A 26,631-nucleotide genomic window follows, 5' to 3' on the forward strand; every position below is an offset into this window, starting at 1 on the left:
TTAATGAACTGTAAAATTCGCTTTTGGGAGGTAGACATTTATCTTGCAGCTTATCCCAACTATCAGTATATTCGTACGGATAAATTCCTTTCCGTGTTACCAGATCAATATCGACGTTATTAAATATTTTTTTTATTTCTCTAAACTTATCTGTATCACATTGAGTTAAATTACCAACCAGTTTTTCTAAACTAGAAGCCATAAATCTACAAGTATCGACGAATCGAATTTGAAATCTATTTGTTATATATTTTGTAAATGAAATAAATTTTTCTTCTGAGTTTGGTATTACGGTAATCGATTGGCTGTCAAAACCTAACTGTGTAACTAAAAAATGTGAATCATAACCCGAGAGGTTATGAAAAAAACATGGTACAAAATTAGGTTTTACCATTAATAAATTACATTTACTGCATGTAGTTCCTCTATATTTTCCAGTTAAATGGTTGTGGTCTCTTACAGGTAAATTGTTGCTGTTAAATTTAGCTTTACACAGTGGACACGTCCCTCGATCAGCGATATCGCGGTGTAATCTATTTTCATTTTCGTTCATTATAAGTTCTAGGTTTGTGTTTAACAGCTTTTCTATTTTTAAACCTAGCTGTACAATTTCTTGCAAAAACTCCAGGCTTTGAAATTTGTAAAAACTCCCTTGTGTCTATAATATTGTCTATATTCTTCTTATAATATTCTATACATAACCCCCTAAATGCAGACTTAGTTTTTACGAATTTTGAACACGTAGTCTTAATCATTCACATACGTTTATTGTTAAGCAATGTTTCTGAATTTTCATTATATTCTCGTTTACCTAAATAAAAAAAAAACTACCTTAAAATTGAACTGAGGATATATTGCTTTGTTTTATTATGTTATACTACCTACAACTTTTATTTATTTTGGTGTATGTCTTACGCTTTAATAAAAAAAACTATTACACTCGTTTAATTAAAAAAATTAATCTTACCTTGATTCTCGCAAATATAGTCGTTTTCAATCATAGCAAACAAATTATCATATCCGTCATCACACCATAATTCATTTGTTGTGTTGTCTTGCACGTTTGATAGAGATTCGTTTTTGGATTAATGAGATGGTCCAGCTTCCGAGTTAGGTACGAAGATCTGTGGTCCGATCTCAATCTAATCGGTACGAACATGAGTGGCTTGATCGTTTGAAACGATGGCTGGCGGATTAATTCCGACATCAGTACCTCTACGACGTGCAGGAACATGATCAACTCCTTGTAAAATAAATTAATAATTGTTAGAAAAAAATTCTAAATGTATAATTAATATTATTCAAAACCGTGTACATACCATGAAACTTTTTAATGTGACGTAATAAATTGTCTGTCCGAACAAACGATGATTTACACATGTTGCAGATAATTTTATCTGTGCTATGAGATTTTTTATGACGTAGCAAAACATCTTTACGATTATACGCCATATTATTGTTTATGATTAAGCTTGACAATTTATTGAAAAATATATCAAGTATATTAATATACTAATTAAATAAATTTAAAATATAATCAACACGGAGAAATACAGAGTACAACACGGAGAAATATAGAGTACAACACGGAGAAATACAGAGTACAACACGGAGCGATCGTAAAATACTAAAATGTATGTGTCAACCTGCAAAAGATTGGAACAGATCACTGAAACTGGAACACACTGAGCGGACATCGTCACTTGTTTTGTCATGCGTCCGTTGAGCATAACCATTTGTGGTGGTGGTAACATTTTAAGCCATGTATTACCAAAATATTATTTAGACATTGGCTATGATAAATCCGTGATACAAGTAATGTACTCAATTATTTTGATCAACATTTTCTTTAGAAAAAAAAATAGTTGTTATGTTACTAATGCTAACTACGTGTGTGGTCACCAACAATAGTGGTTTATTTTCAACCCTGCTATAACAATAGATTTTCTTCCCATTGACTCTCTAGATATTTCCTCGTCGGTTACTCGAAGAAGCCATATAAAATTAGTTGCTAACATACCAAGAAATGCGACCATCTGCTACTTTAAAAATTACTATTAACAATATTAATATAGTTTGAAAAAATAAATTATAGAATGTGTGGTTTTAAAACAAAAATATATATATTTTTTAAAAAATAATAAATAATTTAGTTATTACACCCCCCTCAAAAACCGTCATATTCATCCATGTGTCGGCTAAGCTTTTCATCATCTTCATATGCCTCCATATGACGGTTCAACTCCTCGTCATTTCCGTCATCACTCCAATCCATTTCCGGTGATTGCTCACCAGAATGTCGCGTCGTGTTCATAATTTCCCCGACAATTAACAAGTTATATTCGGGGGGTACCATGGCCCGAGGAAGTTCTAGCATGCTAGGCGAAACTGAGGACTGGGAATCTAAGTCCGGAAAAAGATCGTTTCTCACCCTCAGTACGTATGCTCTCGGTGTTGTTGGTGGGAACATATCGGGCGAAGCTTCTTCCAACAAGACAGGCTGAACCGGCGACAAAGTGCGTACACGATTCTCCATCTGTGATAGTCGTGGTGGAGAGGGTGTTGCATGGGGTTGAAGAGGGGAAAATTCTCTATGCCAGTCATGATTTTCCACCTGCGTGTTCTGGTCACTCGAGTAACCACTATCTATGGTTTGAGTCTAAATAATAATAATAATAATAATAATAAATTTATTTTATTTTTAATAACAAAAAAAAAAAAAAACTTACCATCTCACCGTATATGAAAATGTCTTGCATGTCGAAGAGAACTGGAGACTGGCTAGGTATTTCGGCCAGACGTCGATTATACTCATCTCCTTCATATGTCGGAGTACTCGGTGATGAATTATTTGACATCTAAAAATCGGATTATGTGTAATTCTTAAATATCTTATGAATAATATAAAACAAAATACTCACACTTTTACCGGTAATGATTATCAATAACAAAATATAAAATATAATAAATACCTACTATGGTAATTAAAAATCTCATATAAGTAGATAAATCCGTATCTGAAAATCTGTTGACAAAAACTGTTAACGCGAAATGTGTGTACACCGGACAAAAGACTGGATACACAATGTCCGATCATAGCTATATGGGTAAGGTACCGACCGACCGACCGACCGACTCTCCGTTGATCTCAAACATTTTATGGTGAAGGAGGGGTGAAACATTTACTTTGTTAGAATTATGGTTTTTTGAAATATTTTCAAATATTTGGAGAAACATTATGCTAAGTAAAATTAGATATTATGTGAGTAAAGATAGTGAGCATATAGTTTTTGTGAAATAATATAAACTGATGTATGGTAATAAGGAAAATATTATTTATTAGTTAATTTTTAATTTAGGTTTCTTATTCTTTGTAGAATAAAACGAGTAGCGTGAAAGTCAAAATTTAAATAATGGTCATCATTCAGAATGGTCATCACATTCATCGTCCATTGCATTTCTAATTGTTCTCTTATACGATCTGAATCAAATATCGCTATTCTTTTGAAACCGTAAACTAGCTGCATAATAATATAATACTGAGTATGTCTACGGATCGTTCTAGATGAATTGCAATAACACACGAAACGATAATTGAATCTATAATAAATTATCTGATATTAGTATTTCTAATCATATTATCTACTATATTTGAATATTCGTATGTTTAAACTTACTATATCCTCATCTTCAGAAATCGATCGATCATAGTGACTTTCACGCATCAACATACACAAAACTCTCAATTCTACATTACACCGTAGAGAAACCGATCTCGCATGTGCTGACCATATCCTCTTCCTCTCGCCTGAATTATTTATAAGTGTATATTCTTGGAGCAACCGTCTTAAATAAATAACAGTGTCAGGGTTAGCTTCCCGAACGACTGGCGACTCAATTATCTCGCTGAATAAAAAATATATATATATATATATATAAATATATAACAAATAATATTAATAATTATAATGATAGTCGATAGATAACAAATTATATTTTATTGCCTATTATTAAATCATAAAATTAAATTAACAGTTTTGTTAAGACTGAACTGTATGATGCCATCTCATTTATAATGTTGTCTGGATCAACAGGAACATCCTTTTCACAAGACATTATCATCAGTCCTTCAAGCCTATCTTCGCACATAGTACTTCGAAGACGTGTTTTGATCAGCTTTAATTTTGAAAACGCTCTCTCTGGCGAAGCACTTGATATTGGTAGTGTTAGAGCTATGTATAGTGCAGGAAATACATCATTTAATCCTGTCTTACAGCATACATTGTATAATGTGTGTATAGTTCCTACATTTTCACCGTGAAAATTATCATCGTCACTATCTTGTTCATTTTCTGTATCAGAATAGAGTACATCTGTAATGTCTTGATTTTGTTTGTGTAAAGGCCACTTTGCCGCGAAATGTTACCCTAGCTGATCCTTCGTTTGATAAACCTGGTCCAATTGACCTATTAATTGGAGCAAATGTATTTTATAATATATTATCCAATCAACGATTGAAGCTACAAAACGGTCTAGTTGCACAATCCACAAGTCTTGGTTGGATAATTGCAGGAGGTGGGAATGTACCTACTGAATTGCAACCCAGGCCAATAGCATGTCATTCAATTGACCAACTGCATCAACAAATTACACAGTTTTGGCAAACTGAAGAGGGCATGCTCACGCCAGCGGTAAGGAAAAACAGCATCGAGGAACAACAATGTGAAGACTTGTTCGAGAAAACTACATTACGTGATATAGATGGAAAATACATTGTGCGATTACCATTTCGTGATGATGTCAGAAAGCTCGGTCAGTCTAGAGCAATGGCTACTCAACGCTTTTTGTCCAATGAAAGGAAACGCGAGCGACAACCTAACATCAATGCCCAATATCAAAGGTTTATCCAAGAGTACTATGACATGGGCCACATAGAGAAGGTGCCAAAGCTAGAACTGGATTCAAAATCATTCTTCCTACCACACCATCATATCACACAAGAATCTAGTCAAACCACCAAATTAAGAGTTGTATTTGATGGTTCTGCTAAAACAACATCATCATTATCACTAAACGATTTACTAATGGTGGGTCCGACGTTACAAAAGGATTTGTTTGACTTAATAATTCGTTTCCGAACATTCAAATATGTTTTATCAGCAGATATTACAAAAATGTATCGCATGATCAAAATTCACAAAGATGATCAAGACATGCAAAGAATACTGTGGAGGAAATCGTCTAAAGATGAACTTGAAGAATATAGATTAACCACAGTAACATATGGTACAGCATCAGCACCATATCTAGCAATCAAAGCACTTAGAAGTCTAGCCAAAGATGAAAGTAAAAATATGCCAGACGTGGGGCAGGTTTTATTAAACGACTTTTACGTCGACGATTTGCTCACCGGGGGAAATTCACATGAAGAGCTATTAGCTACAAGAGATCGGTTAATAGCCGTCTTGGTGAGAGGCGGGTTTCAATTGAATAAATGGTGTTCAAATCATCCGTCAATATTGCAGGGTCTCTCACCAGCTGGTCAGCTCAACACAAATAAACCAATTATAAATGATAATATAATCAAAACTCTTGGTGTACAATGGGATTCTAAGCGTGATCAGTTGCTGTATAAAGTAAATATTGAAACCCCGAAAAAACCAACTAAAAGAACCATATTATCACAAATTGCAAAACTGTACGACCCACTTGGACTATTAGGACCAGTGGTCCTAAAAGCAAAAAGCATTATGCAGAGTATGTGGGCCTTAAAACTTTCTTGGGATGAACCGATACCAGAGGAACTTGAATCACAGTGGAATCATTATACCAAGCAATTGAGTCAGCTAGAAACCATATCAACTCCTCGGTACATACTAAATGTAAATACTCAGTTCAATTGTTCTATTGCTGAGATACATGCATTTTGTGACGCATCCAAAAATGGCTATGGTGCATGTTTATATATCCGACACCAAACGCATGATGGCAAGATCGAAGTCCAATTATTATGTTCAAAGGCTCGGGTTTCTCCATTTAAAACTATATCCATTCCAAGATTAGAGCTATGTGGTATGTTAGTGCTCGCACGCCTTGCTAATCGAATCCGAACAAATTTGGCGATCCCACCAGAACAGTGTCATTTTTGGAGTGACTCTACAGTGGCACTTAGTTGGATTGCATTACCACCTACTCAACAAGAAACATATATAGCAAACCGAATCACAGAAATTCAACAGTTAGCACAGCACGCTAACTGGTATCATATTAATACGAGACAAAATCCAGCAGATTTAATTTCACATGGTGCCTTTCCTAGTCAATTGATTGAATCAAATCTATGGTGGCATGGACCAGAATGGCTTTCACAAGAACCAGGTCACTGGCCGACAAACTTACACGTGCATCAAGCACCTACTGTATTAGTTACGCAACAAAATCCAGTAGAACAGTCATGGCTACACAAGTATTCCTCCTTTGAGAAGTTAACAAGAATTGTAGCATTTTGTCTACGTTTCAAAACCAAATGCTCGAAATCGAAATATATTACGATCTTTGAATACCAATATGCATCAAAGGCTATTCTTAAATTCGTACAAAGAGAACGATATGGCAATGAAATCAAAGACGTACAAAATGGTCACCAAGTGAAGAAAACAAGTACACTAAGGCATCTCGATCCCTTCCTCGACAGCGATGGTCTTCTTCGAGTGAAAGGGCATGTAAGCAATCTCATATTTGAATATCATCACAAAGTGTTGCTTCACAGTGGTGCTCAAACTATACTAACAGTTATACGGTTAACTTATTGGCCAATCAATGGATTGACAATCGCAAAACAAACATACCGAAAGTGCATAAAGTGTGCAAAAGTTACCCCACGGCCATATACACCATACATGGGAAACTTGCCAGCACAACGTATAACACCGTCACGTCCATTCACAATTGTTGGGATAGATTTCGCCGGACCATACTTTGCAAAGGAACAATTGAGACGCAAAATCCAACCGCGTAAAGTGTATCTAGCGTTATTTATCTGTTTTGCCACAAAGGCAGTACATCTAGAAATGGTCACTGATTTGACGACAGCTGCTTTTATAGCTGCGTTCAACCGATTCTCTAGTCGCAGAGGGTGCCCCACAGAAATCCATAGTGACAACGGTAGAAATTTTGTCGGTGCGCATAACGAAATGATGAAATTCACACATACTCCAACATTTCAAAATGAAATCAATCACATTATAACGTGGAAATTTATACCTCCAGTCAGCCCACACTTTGGAGGGATTTGGGAAGCTTCGATAAAATCAGCTAAGACACTAATCAAACGCGTTATTGGATTAACTATATTAACGGTTGAAGAACTACAATCATTGTTCGCACGGGTTGAAGCATGTCTAAACTCCAGACCGCTAACGTCAATCTCTTCAGATGAAAGTACTCCATTAATCTTAACACCTGGTCATTTTCTCATCGGTGCACCTATCACAGCTCCACCAGAAACCAATTACGGACCTAACACAATGATACACCATCCAAAAAATCGATGGGAACATTTGCAATTGATGATATATTACTTCTGGAAAACATGGTCACAGCAATACTTACATTCACTCCAAACCAGGCAAAAATGGAATAGCCACACCTCCAATCCAAAGCCGGGAGACATTGTACTAATAATGGGCAACAATTCTCCACCACTAAGCTGGAAAATGGGTAGTATAAAAACCTTACACCCAGGCAACGATGGAGTGGTTTGCGTAGCCACAATTCAAACCACAAACTCACTGCTCAAACGTTCCCTTACAAAATTATGCCCACTCCCAATTTCTTCTCCTCCTGAAGTCCTCACTCCTTCAGGCCCGGCACCATGTTTAGTAAATCCTGAATGTATGTAATTTATTATCTATAACAGTGGTTGTCAACCTTTTTGGGTCCACGGCTCCTTTTGATTTTGAAATAAAATATACGGCTCCCATACGAACATTTAAAATAAACAAATTTACATTACTTATAATAATTTTAATCTAACTTTAGTTAATGATATACATGTAATTAGGTATTAATAATAGGAAACATTTTTTTGAGATTTATTTTTTACATACAATTAAAAAATTAATACATTAATAATAATTTTAATTTTTAATGGGACGGCTGTGCTTGTTTTTGTTGCATTAAATCATCAAATCGTGGGGTAAATTTTGATAGTGCGATTCTCATTTCCTTTTCGGTATTTAGTTTTCCTCTGTATTTACTTTTGATAACTGCTAAGGCCGAAAAACCCGTTTCACATAAGTATGAAGAAGCAAATGGAATTAAAGTCCTGATAGCCTTATTGGCTACGATCGGATATTGCTTCTTCATAGCTATCCAAAATTCTGGTAAAGATAATGATACAAATTTGGATTTTGATACTGAATCTGAGTACAAGTCTATCAGTTGTTCTTGTTCAGTAATTGTTAATTCTGACGGTAGATCAGTAGTAAAAGGATCTTTAATCCAATTTCGTTGTTGATCGTCCTCGGGAAAATAATTTTGGAAGTGAACAATAAGTTGTGATAAGTGTTCCATGAATACTAATTTGATAGATTCTATCAAGTTTAAATTATTTTCATGAAGGAACATATACAATGTGGGAAAACAGTCATTTAAAGCACCTTCATCCATTTTATTCTTCCACAAGACTAATTTTCTTTTAAAAGAAGTAATTTTTTCAGTTAACTGCAAAATGTGGGTCTCATTACCTTGTAAAGATACATTTAATACATTGAGTTTTTCAAAAATATCACAGAAGTATGATAATTTTATTAAAAAGACTTCATTTTCAAATTTTTCAAAATATTTTTTTTGTTCAAGAAGAAAACAATGTAGTTCTTTTCGAAGTTCAAATACTCTTTTCAACACGTTTCCTCGTGAAAGCCAACGGGAGTTGCAATAATACAAAAGTGAGGTATGCTCAGCTCCCATGTCTTCACACATTTTTTTAAAACACCGGGACTTTATAGGTCGAGTTTTGATGAAATTAACTATTTCAATAACAGACAGCAAGACTTCATTAAGACTTGGACTAATAATTTTTGAAGCGAGAGCTTCTCTGTGAATAATACAGTGCGTCCATACAGCGTTAGGGGCTTTTTTTTTAACGAGTGCTTGTAAACCATTATAACAACCTGCCATAGAGCGAGCTCCATCGGTGCAAACACCAAAACATCTGTCCCAAACAATGTTGTTTTCAATTATGAAAGAATCTAATATATTAAATAAATCTGCTGCTTTTGTTTCACCAACAATAGTTTTACAAAAAAGTAAATCTTCATGAAACACGTCATTTACTACGAACCTTACATAACAAATAAGATGGGCATCATTATGGCTGTCAGTTGCTTCATCCAGTTGAATGGCGAAGTCATTTCCTATTAGTTTTTCAATTAATTGATCATTGATGTCTTCAGCCATATCTTGTATTCTACGACTAATAGTATTATCTGATAATGGCACATTTTGAAGTTGTTTAGCAGCAGCATCCCCAATCATAATAGACACCATATCCATAGCGGCTGGTAAAATTAGATTTTTTGCGATAGTATGAGGTTTTTTACTCTTTGCTATTCGCCAAGCTACTTTATAGGAAGAAAGTAGTGCTTTAGAAGGAATTGTAGCTTGTTTTGTAAAAATATGTTTTTGTTGAGCCATAGCTTTTAATTTTGATACGAAATAATCACGTGGTTTGTTCACCAAATTTCCATGAACTGTCTCCAAATGGCGTTTCATTTTATTTGGAAGCATACTTTCTACAGCCATTACTTTCAAACAAACGACACACTGGGGATGTTCTATGTTTGCAACAACAGTGCTAGTAAATCCGAAATTCAAATAACTATCATCATATTTTCTGATTTTTTGTTTCTCTTCAATATTTGAAATTACTTCTGGATTATCACGTTTTCTACTAGAATTCAAAAACTTATCCATAGTTATAACTACTATTATTACAGAAAAAATACACAACAAATAACACAGAACAAAAAAAGATCGTAATAAATATCGGTCGATATACGTAGCCGTAGCGCATATAACACACTGAATACAAAACAGACAGGCGACAGCGGTGTGCGTTTTACAACTGATAGATTATATTAGAGGCAAATCATTAAGTACCTACCTAATTGTAAATAGTAATCGAAATATGCTATTACTCGATATCGCAAACACGGTTATCGACGGTTATCTCACACATGCAACATGTAATATGTATTGGTGCGCCGAAATTTTATTTTTAGTTTCTATTGCGAACGCGGCTCCCTTGATAATAACCGGCGACGCCCCTGGGAGCCGCGACGCACAGGTTGAAAACCCCTGATCTATAAAACCAATTATTACTATTATTTTTATTGTCATCAAGTTTATTATTATTATTGTTATAATGTGTATTATTACGATAGCCGCTTATCGGACGAACCTTTTTTTTGTCTTGATAGAACGAATATTATGAAGTTAGTCGTATTCCATGAGTGTACACATACGTGCACCATAAGTATGTATTCATGTTGTTGTGTGTTAAGTGTTATTCTAATTGAAACAACATTAAATCATAAAATAAAAAAAAATACAGTCCACTACATTAATTAAACATGTAATTTATTATTAATCATTTGAATTCTGGAGAATATGTAATACACATCAGCCCAGAAATTCTCCAATTTTTGGTCCTTCGAACCAATGATATGAATAACATCTCCAAACTTACCTATAAACTCACCTAACGTATTTATCAAGCCATTAGCAACTCCAAAATGGTAATATAACCCAGGGGAAACCACTTGAATTGCATTACCTTGATGGACATTATTTATCTTTAATACTGTTCTGGCATCAACTGGGATATCACTAAAACAGCTATGATTTTTCAGTAATTTCAACAGAGCTGAAAATGCAGTTAAAGTAATATTTTGAGCAATTGCCCATTGTGCTAATATTTTTAGAACTTCATTTTTACCATCCAAGTTATTAATGACACCTGTGGTACTATAATTATAATTATGATCATCAAGACCATCATCATCATCAGAGTTGGTACTTAATGAAATATTTTCAGTATCACTGTATTCATCATCAATACTGTGATTGATTGGAAAATAATTGTAAGGAATTTGAGAAAATTGCGTATTAGAACTCATATTATTTGAAAATATACTATCATAAATACCATCTTTTGGTAATTTTAGAATTTCTTTAGGTAAATCACGAGGGAAATCATCATTAATATTTTGAGATGTGCTAGGTTGTAATTGCGATTGAGAATTTATGTGGGTATTAGAAAAAAAATCTAAAGTTTCTTTATCTAATAAAAATCTTCGGCGCTTGGTAGATTTACTAATATCGCTTTTATTTAACTGTGCCATTATAGTAAAAGCCCAGCTATAATAGATACGTGAGTAAAAGCAGTATATATTACCACACACAAAATAAATTACTGTTAGTTATCAATAGTTATTAATGTATTACTAATACCATTGGTTATGATTTATAAAATAATCAATAGGTACAAAATACAAATACTTACGTTTGTATACTTACGTATATAGTGTAGTAGTGCGTTCTGATCGCAGTGTTATAGACAACAATGAAACTTGCTTCGTTACTTCATAGCGTATTGTGCATACAATTTACTTTATAATGTAAAACACGTGTTTTTACTAGCTATTACAACTTATTTAGTGGAATACTCACCAGATACCAGACGACGGACACAATAAAACAAAACTTTAGACACTCTGTACCAATAAATGGACCGTTACACACAATAGTCAATAACGTGGTATAAAATATGTATGGTGTACTCGGAGTATACTGTTTAATGTTTTAGAAATATCAAACCGAATGCGATATGAACGATAGTGGATAACGCGTTACTGTGTTGTACACTTGTAAAATCCCGAACTCGTCTGCGCAAAACAAAACAACAAAATTATTTTTAAACACAGGGCTTATGAAATTCTACCAATACGGAAATACGCTTTAAGATACCGATTTTGTCCGCTAGAGTTAGCGCTGAATGGTAGACAGCTTGCAGCACCCTGCTTGCTGCACCACGATTTAAGATAGTACTATCTTAAATCGTGAGCTGCACTGAACTATATTATACCATATAATATTATTTTCTTTATCACGGTTCAATGATACTGTGTGGTCGTCGATTTTTCCTTATCACAGAATAATAATTTAGTTGCCAAGATACTTATCATGTAAAATTTTTTATAAAATATTTTAAATCTGTCCTGTGAGGATGTGCAATGTAATTGTTTTTGGTTTTTATATCTAATCCCTATAAAATTACAATATACATTGCGTTTACTGTGTTATTTGCATTATTATAACTTATAATAAATCTTTGAATGAAAAAATTGAAGAATTATAAATCGAGAAGGCTGTATATTAAGATGTTTTATTGCTTTTTTTTTAATTGAGTATTTGTATTTAACAATTTAATTTAGAGATTGCTTTTGTATGCGCTATAATAATTATAGTTCAACCATGGATATTATCCGAAAATAGAAAACGCACATATCATCTGCAGTATAGCAGTATAGGTGATTATTGTCCCATCAATTTGTATATTATAAATATATTTATAAAGATCTGGACCAATAGTAAACTTCCTTAGTTCCTTGTATAGTTATAAATTATAATACATACTTATATAGCATATAGGTAACACAAATTTATTTTCTTATCACAACCTATTATACTATCCCGTTTACCGTAACCTTCTGAATTCTACCATCCTAATAGTTATAATTATGAAAACCACCATTTAAAACATTCCTAAATAATTCCAAACCCAGACATAATTATATTTATTAATTCTTAATGATCCACTGCCAGTTCCTAGGTATCTATATCAAATACTTTTACAAAATCTAGAAATACGACAGTATTTTTATTTTTAAGCAGCTATTATTATCAAGTGTACCTATCATAAATATATATATTTTGATGCCGTGTATAGTAAAGCATCATCCTAATTTTGGTCTGAAACCATATTGATTTTTCAAAAGCACAGCTTATTACTATTTCTAAAAATGTTTAAACACTACTTGGTGTTAGATCTTTTTTTAGCAGGATCTTTGCAAAATTACTGACCAACGGTTTTGGTTTGTAATTATTTAATATTTGTTTATTCCCAATTTTAATAAGTATAGTTTAACAATACCTATATATAGTTATTGTTTTAAACTGTGATGGAAATATTATACCTACCTACTCCTTTTAAACTTGTGTTATGGATATACCTATATTATATATAATAAATCATTGGATCTATAATAAAAGTTTTACTGATGTAGTTTGTCAAAATCTATTGCTTATTATCAGTGTCGGCCGGGGCCCCTCCGATTTTTTTAGCGTACCCATTGTACAATTAGTTTAATACAATCCATTATTCATTGACCCACTAGTAATCTACTGTACAGCAGAGAGAAATCCACTTAGCCGCATTGTTATGTACATTTAGATACTTATCTACATTCACAAGAACTACATTATCTGCTAAATAATTGCAGTACAAAAGGAGATTCTCATTTGAAAAATAGAAGTTCATATTATAGCCACAGATACAATCTAATATTATTAGTACAAAAAGTATCAGGAATTTAAATAATATATTATTGTCTTTAGGTATACCTACTTAAAAATTCTATAAATCATAATTTGAATAAATGTATTTTTAAAGGAAAAATGGTGGTGGGCATTTTTTCCCCAAAATGTCAAGTAAATTTTGTATTTCATGATGGGACCCCTTAAAAAAAACTGATCCATGGGCCTTTTGTGTGCCAGGCCGACACCGCTAATTCTTCTTTTAATTTATTATTACAACACGAGAGCTTCATTTTTACTAACAGAATTAGTAAAAAATATATATCAAAGTTATTCCATATTCCATTTGATGATCAGATTTAATAAAATCTTGGATAAATTTGTAAACACCAATTAATTGTAGCAAAATACTCATTAAATGATTTCATTGGTTTACTATATGAACAACTATTATTTTATTGTCAACTATACATCTGCTAAGCGCAATATTGCAGTATACTATTATTAAAATCTTATTATTAATCCAGATTAAAATAAATAATATAGGTACATTGTAAAGATTAAATACATATTTTTGTAGTATATTAATTATTTCATGTTACGTTTTAAGTCGCAGCATTTAATAATTTGAAATTTCCATTGAAAATAATATATATTTTATTTGATGAATAAAAAATAAAAATAAAAAATAATTATAAATATTGAATAAATTATAAGTATTAACAAAAAATAAATATTAATATAGTTTAGTTATTTAATGTTACATTATAAGATACATTTAATTGGAAATTGTCATTGGAAATAAAATATATTTTTTTAAACGAATAGAAAATAAATATAAAATATCTATATTAAAGAATGAATAAATAATGGATTTTAAACCAAAAATAAATTTTTATTTTGCCATGTAAATTAAATGTTAAATTTTAAGATTTATTCAATTTTTAATGATATTTAAAAATTAAATATTATTAAACCAATATTTATTCGTAACTATACAATATTTTGATTAAAAAGTCAAAAATAAAATATGTTATTAATAATTTACCAGTTTTTAAATTTAAATATTTTAAATCCAATTCAAATTTAATATTTATACAATTGTTTTGATTGACAAATGCTGTGTGGGTAAGTCAGCCAATAGCCACCACTGCCGAGACTTATTTTGTAATAAAAAAAAAAAAATAAGTAAAATTCATTTTTAGCAAAAAAAATAACATTTGAAAATGTCATTGCGTGTATAAAATATTGCATAAAAGTTTCATATTATACCCACGAATAATATTTTTTAATTTAATTACAACAAAATAACTGATGCAAATTTGAACTTAAAATGTCTGTAAAAAATAACTGCTTATATATTTTTAGATTTTACACCGTTCTTGTCACCGACCACCGTCCACAAAGTCCCCGGCAGTGACCACACAAGTTTAAATTTTGCAATGACCGGTGATTATACCGTTATTGTCACCGTGTCCAGTCAACCGCCACCAAAACCACGTTATTAATTATTTGTAAAGTCTTTTGTATTTCTATTTAATATTTATACCACCTGTTACCTGTTGTCGTGTGCGTGCATATATCTACCGTTCATTTTATTCTATATTACAACCATCCATGACTTAAAAGTTAGAAATGTTAACCTAATAAACGTGAACCGTAATCGAATTACCCGTCTCTCTTATTAATTATTATCCTGAGCTTATTTTACCGTTTTTAAAATACAGATTCGAACACTGTAAAGAGTAATTTGTGATATTATGCATTTTGATATAAAATATATATGCACTAACTAGATTCACTTTTCCCCAGGAAAAGTTTTCAAAAGTGCCTAGAAAAACAAAAAAAATTAATGTTTTTTGTGATAACAAATTATGTAAAATGTATATATGTATGAATATATGTGATACATTTTATTTTACCTGTAATAGTAAAAACTGTCCAAGGTTTTTATTTTTACTAGGTGACCTACAACCTTTTATTATGTAATGTAATCTAATAGGTATGTTTAAATAGTTAGTGAGATGTATAATAAATCCTAATGTAGAATAATAGTGCGTTCAATTTATTTCAATATAATAAAATAGTTAGCAGTACATAAATGCTTTAAGCATGTAGTAATATTATGTATATTATACATCATATATGTAAAAATTAGTAATGTTTTAAATACTGAAAAATATATTTAATTGTAGGTAGGTATGTATTTTTATAGTTATATGCGTAAATAAAACTTGAAACTAAAACAAACATTTTAAGTAGGTAGGTACCTACTATATAAATAAAATTGTATCATAAAAAAAAGTCTTAGGAGCTTAACTCACCCCGTCCCCAAATATGTAGACTATTTAAGCCATATATGATAACTATATAAATGAAAGGCATCCCTCCATTTATTTTGAGCCACTTTGACCACTGTAGGTAATAACTAATAAACTAACTAGGTACATTTTAATGTATTTAAATGGTATGTACAGTATATAAATATTAAGGCAATTTCAAACAGTTGTTTATTAACGATACATTTATTAAAGCTTATTTTACATTACATTTCATACACGATGAATATTTTAAGATATAATAATATTAATTACATAACTTAGTCTTCCAAAGGGTAATACTTAATATACAATGATACAATGTAACCTTATTATAGTATGTACACATGTATAATTTTATTTATGGCAACGTATTTTAAGTTGAAACAACAAAATTACATAGCCTGCAAAAATTATTTTGATTTATTTAAAGATAACATTTAAATGAATATAAATTCGAGATCAAAAAGAAAAAAATATCTACATCTAAACACGATTCTTGGCGAATACCTAATGAAATACCATAAAAACTGTTGCGCGAACTAATGATACACATGTCACACAAACACAGGAAATAAAATAATCATTAAACATTTTAAAAACTTGGTTCTCCTGAAACAAAATAATGGAAAATATAGGAATCAAAGTTAAAACACATCAATAAAATGAAACTATTATGTAATAGGTAAATGAATAGAACATCACAAATAATTAATAACAAATATAAAATTACAATGCTCTCACCCAGTCAGTATGTTTGTTATAGCCCTTGGTAGGTTAAAAGAACATTTTTGATTTGTACTTCGTAATACATTATTTTGTAAATGATAATGTATTTTTAATATCTGTGCGGTGTTTCTCCCAGCCATGAATCTGGACTTGGTGGGAAATCTGCAAAACCATGTGTGCTACTGTTGTCGCTTAGTTCTGATGGCGCAGAATGCGCAGGACCTAATGAAAATAATATGATATTTAGTTTTTGAACCATTTATAGTTAGTAACTATAAAATTACAGATATATTTCAATTACGATTATATTTAAACAGTGATGTAAAATTCCAATAACTGACATATAGGAAATGCCGTGCCCTCTAAAAATAATACCAACCCATGCTTAATCATACATCGAGTTATATTTCCACATCTGAAGAAATAGTGTTCACTACTATATTTGAATGACAAATAAATATTTTATATTACACACATTTTAGATTCTGAATGTATTGATTTTACAATAATGTGTGTTTTTTTATTTTTAATTGTTATGTCTGTTATTACTGTTTGGAGCAGTAAAACTGCTTCGAAAGAAAAAATGTTGTTCAATGGGAAAGTAAATTTACTTGGTACATTCGGGAGGTAAAATTTTAAATAGTTTTCAAAAGCGCTGGGAAAAATAAAATAAAAATTAAGGAAAAACGGGAATTTTTACGCAAATTCGGTGTAAATCTAAAACAAATTACCATTATTGTTATTTTGTTGTTATTCAAAAACAAATAACTGTAGATACACGACATTTTTATTGAATGTTCATATTAGCATTTTCTATACACCATGAAATTTTCAAAATATTTTGATTTGTTTTAAACTGTTTACAGACATTTTTAGTTTTTTTATCCATGAATGTCAATAAAATTTTATTTGTTGGCTAAAATTATATGGAGATTTTTGTAATAAATTATCGGTGTACTGTTCTAATTAGGTTATTAAGCAATACCAAAAAATAACGTCCAATCGAAATGCGATTTGAATGACACGAACACGACATGACACACAACGTAGCGGAAGAATTATTTATGTTTTTTACGTTGTTTGTAAAATATATGCAATATTAACAACATAGGTACCTACACTATATTGACATTATTACTAGATTAGGCCAAAATATATCAAAATAGTCCTTAACCCAAAAAATTCTTTCTTTTTTTCAAATGTCACAAGACCAAAATCCGAATGTATATTAAAGAGTAGGTTTTACCTATTCAAAATAGAATGAAAAATGTACCTTGCGTTACCTTACAGATATTCATTTTTTTTTTAATTACCTAAAATACCACATTCTTGTCTCTCATTTTTATATATTTACTTAGGAAAACCTACCTACTCGGAATTAGGTGAGGATTTGGTTTGACTAGCCTGACCATTAGTTTCACCTATAGTTTAGAACCATAACCCATTTTATAGATGGTAAAATTACGTGTTCTTATGTATAGGATATACACACTTCATCTAAGTTGAATAATTAATGTGTAACATATTAAATACCCGTTCGGTATCCTCTGTATCAATATAATGGACAGTATTTATTATTATAAAAACATTAGGTAATAAGCTAAATCCGGTATATTAGATTAATGACAGATTGAGTGATAAAATCTAATATTTATACATAGACCTTATATTAGTAGACGGACCATATAAAGACGGCGGGGTTGGGTAATGCGTCCTTGGAAATTTGCGTTATCGTGATATATATATATATATATTATATTATATACAGTTAAAATTAGGGGCCGGAATTATATTTTTTTGCATTTTTTTTGAGGCTATGCAGTCAGACGGGGGTTCAAAATCTAAACAAATCATAAAGCAGGTGAATTAATGCAAAAGTTTTTTTTTTGCATATTTGGGAATATTTCAAGATAAAAGAATGTTAGAGAATATATCGATTAATTTTTATAGTTGGTCGATATTTTTTGTTGCAGTGACGTAAATAATATAAATTATATGTCCGAAAATAGTGATAAGTAATAGTGACAACAATTTTAAATAATTGAATATTAAATATTATTATTAATAATTTAATCAAACTTTTCTTAACATGTATTATTTATTATTATGTACCTATTTATATCAGGTTATTGTATTATTTGCTTAATTATTTTGCATATAAATGCATATTTTTAGTTCAAGAGAATATTTTTATAAAAAAACATATTTTTGCATATTTTATTATAAATTTTAAAGAATATTGAAAGAATATTTTCAACTTTTAAAGAGAATATGAGCATCTTATTTTGGCTATTTTAAAATGATATAATTCCGGCCCCTAGTTATAATACACAGCTTATTGTATCATCTAGTGCGCATGCGGCTTGTAATTCGGTAACACCCCGCGCCCGAACAGCCCAGTCACATTTGACCGCCGGAACTACATCCATACTCTCTCTACTAGTATAAGGTCTATAATATGATATATATGATATTGTGGTAATCGTGATCGTTTATATGATAGTATTTTAGTCTATCATCAATTATGAAACATGGATGACTAATTGACACATTGGTAAAAAAAAAACAGACAGAAAATTAATGGTATTCACTAGGTAGGTTATCTACAATATTAATCAAGTTTCCATAATTTACTTAAAATAATTATATGATTAGATTATTTACTATAATAGTTGTTTAGCCATTTTAGATTAAGTATAGGTTTATGTACTGATAAATGCATATGTGTGAATGCGTCATTTTAAAAGTTGTACAATTTATTATGGTTTAGGGTTCAAAATATTTCATATTATATGTATTTTTCAAAAAACGTTAAAAAAACTTAATTATTAACTACCTATACTACAAGGGTTGGAAACGGATGCTCAGCCTATAACCTTTTAATCTGTGATATTTTTTGGCCCTGATTGAAAGAGGGCGGTCTTCCGTGTTTGGTTTTCTCATAAAAAAATAGATTTATTATTTTGTCATACTTATTCTTGTAATGTAGTCCGTATACTTAACGACCAATGGCACACAATTATAACGTACCTCATAAATACAAATCTCAAAACTAAAGAAAATTACCTACTGTAATACAATTAAATTAACTATTAATTACCTACCTAACTTTTCATGTTTTAATAGTTATTTTTTTATTTTAGATACAACCGTTATCTATTGTCTATTTAACACACTTCGAATTTTAACTTCGCTTAAATCACTATCATTGTTTTGTAATTGATTCATTTAAGTCTGTGCTTTCCAGCCGTGTCTATTAGAATAAATACAAATGCACCTATGACCTATGTACATTTACAGTGAAAATATATGTATTTTATAACTTGCCTACTGTGATGTAACCATTATCTGCTGTAAACGTGGTAACGTGTTGTGTGGGTGATGACATGTATTGATGTGATGATGGTGAAGAGTTTCCGGGCAAAAACTTATGGTGATGACTTCCAGGTAATGGAGAGCTGTGTTCTTGGTCAATAGTTAATGTGCTTGTACCATAACTGTCATTGCTTTCTAAGTCTAAACAAAGTAAGATAAATAGTTGAAAAAATTTCATTTGAAATTTATTTTTTATAAATTTACCGTGTGAATGACTGAAGTTCGAATCAAGGTCAACCTTAAGGTCGTCTTTGTCGTTTCGAGGCGATATTGAACCTTTCATTGTTCTGAAATATTGGCTCCAGCGTGATCTTCCAGCGTCTTTTTTAAGCCTTTTTTCTTTTGCACGTCTAAAATGCAATAATAACAATTTGTCAAAATATAATACAAACATTTTAAAAAATATTCATAAAATTATGTTTATAACAATTTTATATATTAATTATGTTAACATTTCTTTATTTTCAAATAAATAGGTACTTAATTATGATTTTCATTTTACCAACTCAGTTTTCATCACTATTACAATAAAAATTAAGGTCTTATGTAGCATTGTTAAAAAAATAATCCGATGATTCTTTAAGCTCGCAAATATCTACCTACCTACTTATTAAAAATAAAAAAGACAACTGTACAAAAATACGCTATTAAATACCCGCTACATGTAACATTATTCTGAAAAAAACAGTGTTAAATATTTAGTTATACAACTTTTAATCAGATAGGTAGGCAGGTACATTTCAACTTAAATATTAAATAAATATTACATTCCAATAGTATGTCTATTATCCGTACTTGTTTTAAATTTTCATTTTACGGATTACAGAAATTACATTGTTAAAAGGTATTAGGTATAGGTACTTTTAAAAAATGTACAGTTTATTTAAGTTTAAATTATACTGTATCCTGTTAAGTTTATAACTGTTAATTAGTTAATAGATAGGTATGCTTGTAGCATGTTACTATGTTTTGTTCAATTAATTAAGCGCATAATAACATAATTGTAACAAACGAGTGTCGATACAATTTGATACATTCAGATAATGGCAATTTTTAAGTGAAAATAATTTAGAGCTAATAACTAGCGACGAGGAACCAGATGTCTTCTTTTAAATGTTCCAATTAACAATAAATATTAAATTTATTTTTAAACTTGATAATATTATATCTTCTTAGAAATGATATACTTGATGAAAAAATTGCTATCTTCCTAAAGTTAAAATTATAAGAATGATTTGTTTTTAATTTTCAAGTAGTTGAAGTACCTAGTGAATATTCTTCAATTTCTATTCTAGAAATTATTTTATTAATTTTTTCGTTAACTATTGTACGTTAAACACGCAGCTTTCTAACTAAATATTTTAAATTTGTGGGAGTAGAAATGTGAAATACAATGAGATATTAGAATATACGCATAATATATATATATATATAAGTATATAAGTATATATGTATATAAGAAGTTTTAAAATAAAATGTTCATGAAATAATAATATAGCAATGTTAAATACAATTAATCTTTTGGTATAAATATAACAAACTGAAATAATATAATTTTGGTATCATTATTCACCTGTTTTGAAACCAAACTTGGACTACCCTCATGTCTAATCCAGTATCTTGACTTAGTTGCTCTCTAACATGTCTAGCTGGTTTTGGACTATTGTTATAAGCCATTTTTAATGTCTCCAACTGCTTAGCTGTAATAGTCGTTCTTGGACGTTTATTTGGTTGATCGCCATCCAGGCATCCACCCTCTAAAAATATCCTTTATTATTAAAAGCTTATCTATCATAATAAATAAACCACACATTTTTCCAATATTTTGGAACACCGTAAAAAGGCTAGAAATCGTATGCAGTTTGAAACAGACCTTTAGTTTTTGCTGCTTCGTAATCAGGTTTGCACACTAATTTCCGATCCTCCATAAGATAAAATTCATCACCAGTGTTCAATGTACGACCACACATGACACATGCAAAACATTGTAAGTGGTAGACGAGATCTTGTGCCCTCCGAACTATTTGCGTGGGCGGGATTCCCAAATCGCAACCGGCGCATTTTGTCCCGTACCTTCTGGCAAACACCAAAAATTAGTCTCTAACCAATATTTTTTTAAATAATTCTTTTTAAAAAATGTATTTAATAATACAAGTTTTTATTAATAATAGGTGATAACTATGGCCCGCCCGGAACTTGATGAATTGCATATTTTTTTCTAATCCTAACATTCGAGGCTTGTCTTTATCGAAATTCGACTTATGTCAAGCAGAATTCAATGGTGAAAATTTAATTTATTCGGTATTTCTTGGTTGAAATGTAATTTTTTTTATCAATTTTGGTACATTTTATGCATTTTTAAACTTTTTGTGGGTTTCTATAATTGCATTTTTGTGTAAGTAATTTTTTCAAATAATTTTTCGATGGTATTGATGCATTTTTAACTCTTGTTAAATAAAATAAAACATTTTAACGCTATTTGTTTAGACCATTACAGGTATTTATGTATTTTTTTTCGTGCATTTTTTCAATATTTTTAGGTAATGAAGTTCCGGGCTCTTGTGATAACTAATAACTATCTTTCTTCTAAAATTAGAGAAAACTTTATAAGTATTAGATTATAGTAAGCATCAGTTAATCCTTTGACTTTGAACAAAAAAATGGAAAGCAACTGCATTGTTCTGAAAAATTTTTATTAGTTAATTTAAAATGTTTAACCACTCTGCTTAATACTCACAGAATTAAAAACAATTAAAAAAAAAATTGAATATAATTAGAAATATTAACTTTATTTTCATCTATTGCTAATTTAAAACAAATCTACTGGAACACCAATCTTTTTTACAAAAAAATGCTAGAAATGCTCGCCATCGACTTATTTTTACTTTTGTCTACATTTATAAAAACATTAAAAGCTACTAAGAAAACAAAAAATTACCATATCAAGTTTAAATTTCTGATTAAATATTTCAAAATATATTTAAATTCTTGCATATTATTATGTTATATTTCAATTTTAAAATGATACCAAATTTATAAATTCGTTATCAGTCGTAGTTTTGTTGCAACTAACATAAATTATATATTTATTTTTTTTGAGTTAAGGCTTTGACAACTGAGGTCTGAAGGTTATTTTTAGTCGGTTTTTACTGTGGGGAGGGTAGTGTTAATATACTGTAATTAATCAATGTTGTGAGAAATTATTATAATATATTATATTATACACTACTATAAGTTTCTTATTTATATAGGCACGTTATTTTTCAGTGAAATAATAATTTCTAATTAGGTAATTTGTAATTTTTTTCAAAATGTAGTACGATTTATAATATTCTATAATGCAACAGTCAAACAATCTTAACGAACTAAAAGAGCAAAGGAAAATATTCGTACTGTGAAAAACATATTTACAATGGTAATAAATTTAATTATATTATAATAATATTGACTAAATGTGTAATAATATAAAAAAAAGTTCGATTGTATAATTAATTTCATTGCTGTGTAAATATTTCTCTTCTTAATACTTAGATACTTGAATTATTTAATACTAATAATTTTATCGCTTATATAAACTGTACTCACTTAAAAAAGTCGTCTTTACAGAACAGCATTCCGTTTCTAGCAAAACACTTGTCGACTAGTGTAGCTCCACACTCGTTACACTTTAAACAGCGAGCGTGCCAAGTACGTTCCAATACTTTTAATATAAATCTGTCTAGTATTAATTCTTGACAGCCACCACACTTTGGTATACTAGCTGTAAAAAAATTAGAATAAATAGATTACTAACACAGTTTACACACATTCTACAATCCACAAGTAATACACAGGTAATACATTTGTAAATTAATAAAAAGTTTTATATATAATAATAATGTCATGAACTTATAATCATAAAGATTTTAGATGAATAGTTCTATACAATTATTGTTATTAAAAAATAATGTTTTTTTAAACTCTAGATTGAAATATATTTTATTGTTGACTAAAATATTGGACTTGTTCATAGGTGATGTCTCTATGATACCTCATACTAGGGCTGGTGATATTTCAAATTTTGATCCCGGTATCCGGTATTTGTTTATTACCGGTATCTACAGTACTACCGGTTATACGGTATTTTCGGTAATTATCGAAAATACCATACCTTGGCAAATTTGTTAGTGTTGCTAAGTTTCCAACCTAGGATAGGGCTATTATATTGTGTCATTACGATTATATAAAAATAATTAATAATAAAAGTAGATATCTATACCTACAGTATTTTTGGTAATTTTCGTGGCATGGTATTTTCGGTAACAACGGGTTATAATTCACGGTATACCGGTATTATAAAATACCGAAAATACCAGATATCGGCATTTTTTAAAACCTCTAACTTCTAACCGGTATACCGAAAATACCGCTAGCCCTACCTCATACCTAACATTATTACATTTCAAATTATGTTTAATTTTCAGATGAATATATTATATTCGGTATTTTTTATGTAATGCGCGCTACTGCTTCAGCTAGTTATTTAAAATTAAAAAAAACGGGGGAGTACCTCTGATGTTTAGTAGGTGTCTTTGTCATTGAGAAGGTCTATGTTACATTTGAATTCAATGATAAATTATGGCATGCGAAAACGACTGAGCGGAGAATGACACACCGTCTCCACTCAGAATCGATATTTTAGTATTTATTTATGTTTAATTATTATCTATTACTTATTAGTAATTTATTTTTCTAATAATATGCAATAGGTTGAATTAATTTTTTCAAAAAACATAGAATATATTTCTTTCTCTCTCTATATATATATATCTTAATATATTTAATAATTGTTATATTAATATATCATATTAGGTAGGTTATTATTAACTTATAAGTCATTTCAATACCCAGGAGCGGACTGGCTAGTACTAGTTCCTTGTAGGAACTACTACGTTGGGGCCCTCCATTAATAAGCACCAATTATATATAATCTAAATTTCTAAATTTGATAATATCGAATACTAGTTTCTGCTCATCATTTATTATGCCTTCGGAAAAAGAAGTCTTAGAAAATGTTAATTTCGAAGATGTCCTTAACATTCTCAAACATTCAACGTTATTTTATAAACTACTGTCAATAAATTACTATAATTATTGTAGATCAGTGGGCTTTTATAGGTTCAGTGCGCCTTCGTAAATACCTACGTACCTACAACAGCATGACGCCATGAATAGGTCCATAGTATAAAATACACAGCTTATACAATTAGTCTAATTATTTTGAAATCGTCATTGTTTATTGTTATTGCAGGTACGTAGTCGCAAGAAATTACAAGTATTTCTAAGAATAATAATTTTTGAATCACATAAAACTTATTGACTAAAACCGTTATTTTTTTGTTAAATATCCAATTTTATCTAAATTTGAACTTAAAATGTGTAAAAAAACCGGTGACTATGTATTTTTATATTTCAAATATTGTTATAAGTATAACCTATGAGGAACCTTTTATTATATTTTTAATCTTTTTTACCGAGCAAATTTGTTTTTACCAACATCTATAGAAAATAAAAGCTTTAATTTTTAATATTTTTAAAATTTCATTGTGTATTGGAAGTTATATTTTAATTAAAAGTGGAAGCTTTCAATTTTCTACGATCAATGTTTATTGTACCTATTAAAACAAATATCAAACATCTATTGAGGAGAAACGTATTTGCATTTGCAAATTGTTTGAAACTTGAGAAGGCATATTATGGCAATAGCGTAATTTTAATATTTTTATGTAAATATTATTTCAAAATTAGAATAATTCGCAAAAGAAACATTAAAAAAAAAAATTTGTATTATTTATACGATTTGGAGCTATCCCAAACGGCTTAATATTTAGCCACTTAGGCGAAGAGATTGACAGATTTGTACTTTAAGGGTCCCGGTGCCAGTTTTTCAAATTTTCCACAATTCAATAAAATTTGAAAATTAAATTTTATATTTTAGTTGCCCCCTCAATTATAAGACTTTTCCACTAATCTACTACCCAATAACTATTAAGGGAGGGGGGGGGGTTGATAGGGTATATTATATCGAAAAAAACGACTTTACAGGAATAACTTTGTAGCAATAGCAGGAATAAGCTTTGTAGAAATGTCGGATTTTGATGACTATTTTTTTATCTGAAAGAAGAATACTTCCTACAGCCCGCATCGATCTCTGATTTTATATTTTATTTCAAATAGTTGTATTAAAAAAATTGTAAAAGAATGCTTTTTATCTTGTATTTTTTTAGAAATATTATAAAGTTTAAGAATAAAATATTGAAAAACAGAGATCGATGCGGGCTGTAGAATATTCCTCTCTAGCAATTAAAAAAAAAAAATTATGAAATTTGGTTGATTCTACAAGGCGGTATCATTATTATCATAATACTATTTGAAACATTTTAGCTGCATGAAAATAGTTTTCCACAAAGGGGCAGCGTCCTATCAAGAACTCCAAGTTTCGTCTGCTTACGAAGAAAGAGTAGCTCTTTCTTCGATTCATATAAATGGACAGTATAAACCATTAAAAATAATTCAATGCATAAATAATTAAACTAAATTAATATATTGGCTGAAAGGAAATTGTTTTGGT

General features: G+C 30.2%; 4 protein-coding genes and 1 pseudogene across 7 annotated transcripts in view; 1 reads left to right on the forward strand and 4 right to left on the reverse strand.

Annotated features, from left to right (window-relative positions):
- Nucleotides 1–2,167: 2,167 nt before the first annotated feature.
- LOC132937395 (uncharacterized) lies at nt 2,168–3,072 on the reverse strand. The gene is made up of 2 exons (XM_061004212.1): nt 2,730–3,072; nt 2,168–2,659 (listed from the first exon to the last, which is right to left on the reverse strand). Exons 1-2 carry the CDS (start codon nt 2,856–2,858, stop codon nt 2,168–2,170), a joined length of 621 nt encoding a protein of 206 aa, XP_060860195.1. The 5' UTR covers nt 2,859–3,072.
- Nucleotides 3,073–3,350: 278 nt separating this feature from the next.
- LOC132950781 (uncharacterized) lies at nt 3,351–4,149 on the reverse strand (annotated as a pseudogene).
- An 85-nt stretch (nt 4,150–4,234) lies between these two features.
- LOC132950790 (uncharacterized) lies at nt 4,235–7,901 on the forward strand. Its single transcript, XM_061022355.1, has 2 exons — nt 4,235–4,291; nt 4,404–7,901. Exons 1-2 carry the CDS (start codon nt 4,235–4,237, stop codon nt 7,899–7,901), a joined length of 3,555 nt encoding a protein of 1,184 aa, XP_060878338.1.
- Nucleotides 7,902–8,145: 244 nt separating this feature from the next.
- On the reverse strand, nt 8,146–11,405 carry LOC132950796 (protein FAM200A-like). The gene is made up of 3 exons (XM_061022368.1): nt 10,763–11,405; nt 8,896–9,986; nt 8,146–8,724 (listed from the first exon to the last, which is right to left on the reverse strand). The coding sequence occupies exons 1-3, from the start codon at nt 11,403–11,405 to the stop codon at nt 8,146–8,148; spliced, it is 2,313 nt and encodes a 770-aa protein (XP_060878351.1).
- Nucleotides 11,406–16,104: 4,699 nt separating this feature from the next.
- Nucleotides 16,105–26,631, reverse strand: part of LOC132936569 (LIM/homeobox protein Lhx3) — a 47,716-nt gene continuing 37,189 nt past the window's right edge. For 2 of the 4 annotated variants that reach the window (XR_009663480.1, XR_009663482.1), the window contains exons 2-8: nt 23,607–23,781; nt 21,895–22,097; nt 21,595–21,778; nt 20,226–20,371; nt 19,974–20,162; nt 16,662–16,868; nt 16,105–16,529 (exon numbers count right to left, since the gene is read on the reverse strand). Coding sequence is in view for 1 of the 4 variants with exons in the window: in XM_061003312.1 (XP_060859295.1) it covers nt 16,756–16,868; nt 19,974–20,162; nt 20,226–20,371; nt 21,595–21,778; nt 21,895–22,097; nt 23,607–23,781 (1,010 nt within the window). In the remaining 3 variants the exon portion in view is untranslated. Of the gene's footprint in view, nt 16,869–19,973; nt 20,163–20,225; nt 20,372–21,594; nt 21,779–21,894; nt 22,098–23,606; nt 23,782–26,631 lie in introns of all 4 variants that reach the window. The other 2 variants (XR_009663481.1, XM_061003312.1) reach the window with 2 other exon arrangements.

Source organism: Metopolophium dirhodum, chromosome 1 (genome assembly GCF_019925205.1).
Source record: "Metopolophium dirhodum isolate CAU chromosome 1, ASM1992520v1, whole genome shotgun sequence".
NCBI lineage: Eukaryota > Metazoa > Arthropoda > Insecta > Hemiptera > Aphididae > Metopolophium > Metopolophium dirhodum.

What these genes read in the sequence shown, in the direction of transcription:
- LOC132937395 (XM_061004212.1), bottom strand. Translation starts at nt 2,858, where the DNA reads ATGTCAAATAATTCATCACCGAGTACTCCGACATATGAAGGAGATGAG. An exon ending in TTTTCATATACGGTGAGATG is followed by an intron (nt 2,660 to 2,729) that starts GTAAGTTTTTTT and finishes ATTATTATTTAG; the next exon opens with ACTCAAACCATAGATAGTGG.
- LOC132950790 (XM_061022355.1), top strand. Translation starts at nt 4,235, where the DNA reads ATGTATAGTGCAGGAAATACATCATTTAATCCTGTCTTACAGCATACA. An exon ending in TACAGCATACATTGTATAAT is followed by an intron (nt 4,292 to 4,403) that starts GTGTGTATAGTT and finishes GTTTGTGTAAAG; the next exon opens with GCCACTTTGCCGCGAAATGT.
- LOC132950796 (XM_061022368.1), bottom strand. Translation starts at nt 11,405, where the DNA reads ATGGCACAGTTAAATAAAAGCGATATTAGTAAATCTACCAAGCGCCGA. An exon ending in TGGCTTGATAAATACGTTAG is followed by an intron (nt 9,987 to 10,762) that starts GTGAGTTTATAG and finishes CTGTAATAATAG; the next exon opens with TAGTTATAACTATGGATAAG. An exon ending in GAGGAAACGTGTTGAAAAGA is followed by an intron (nt 8,725 to 8,895) that starts GTATTTGAACTT and finishes CACATTTTGCAG; the next exon opens with TTAACTGAAAAAATTACTTC.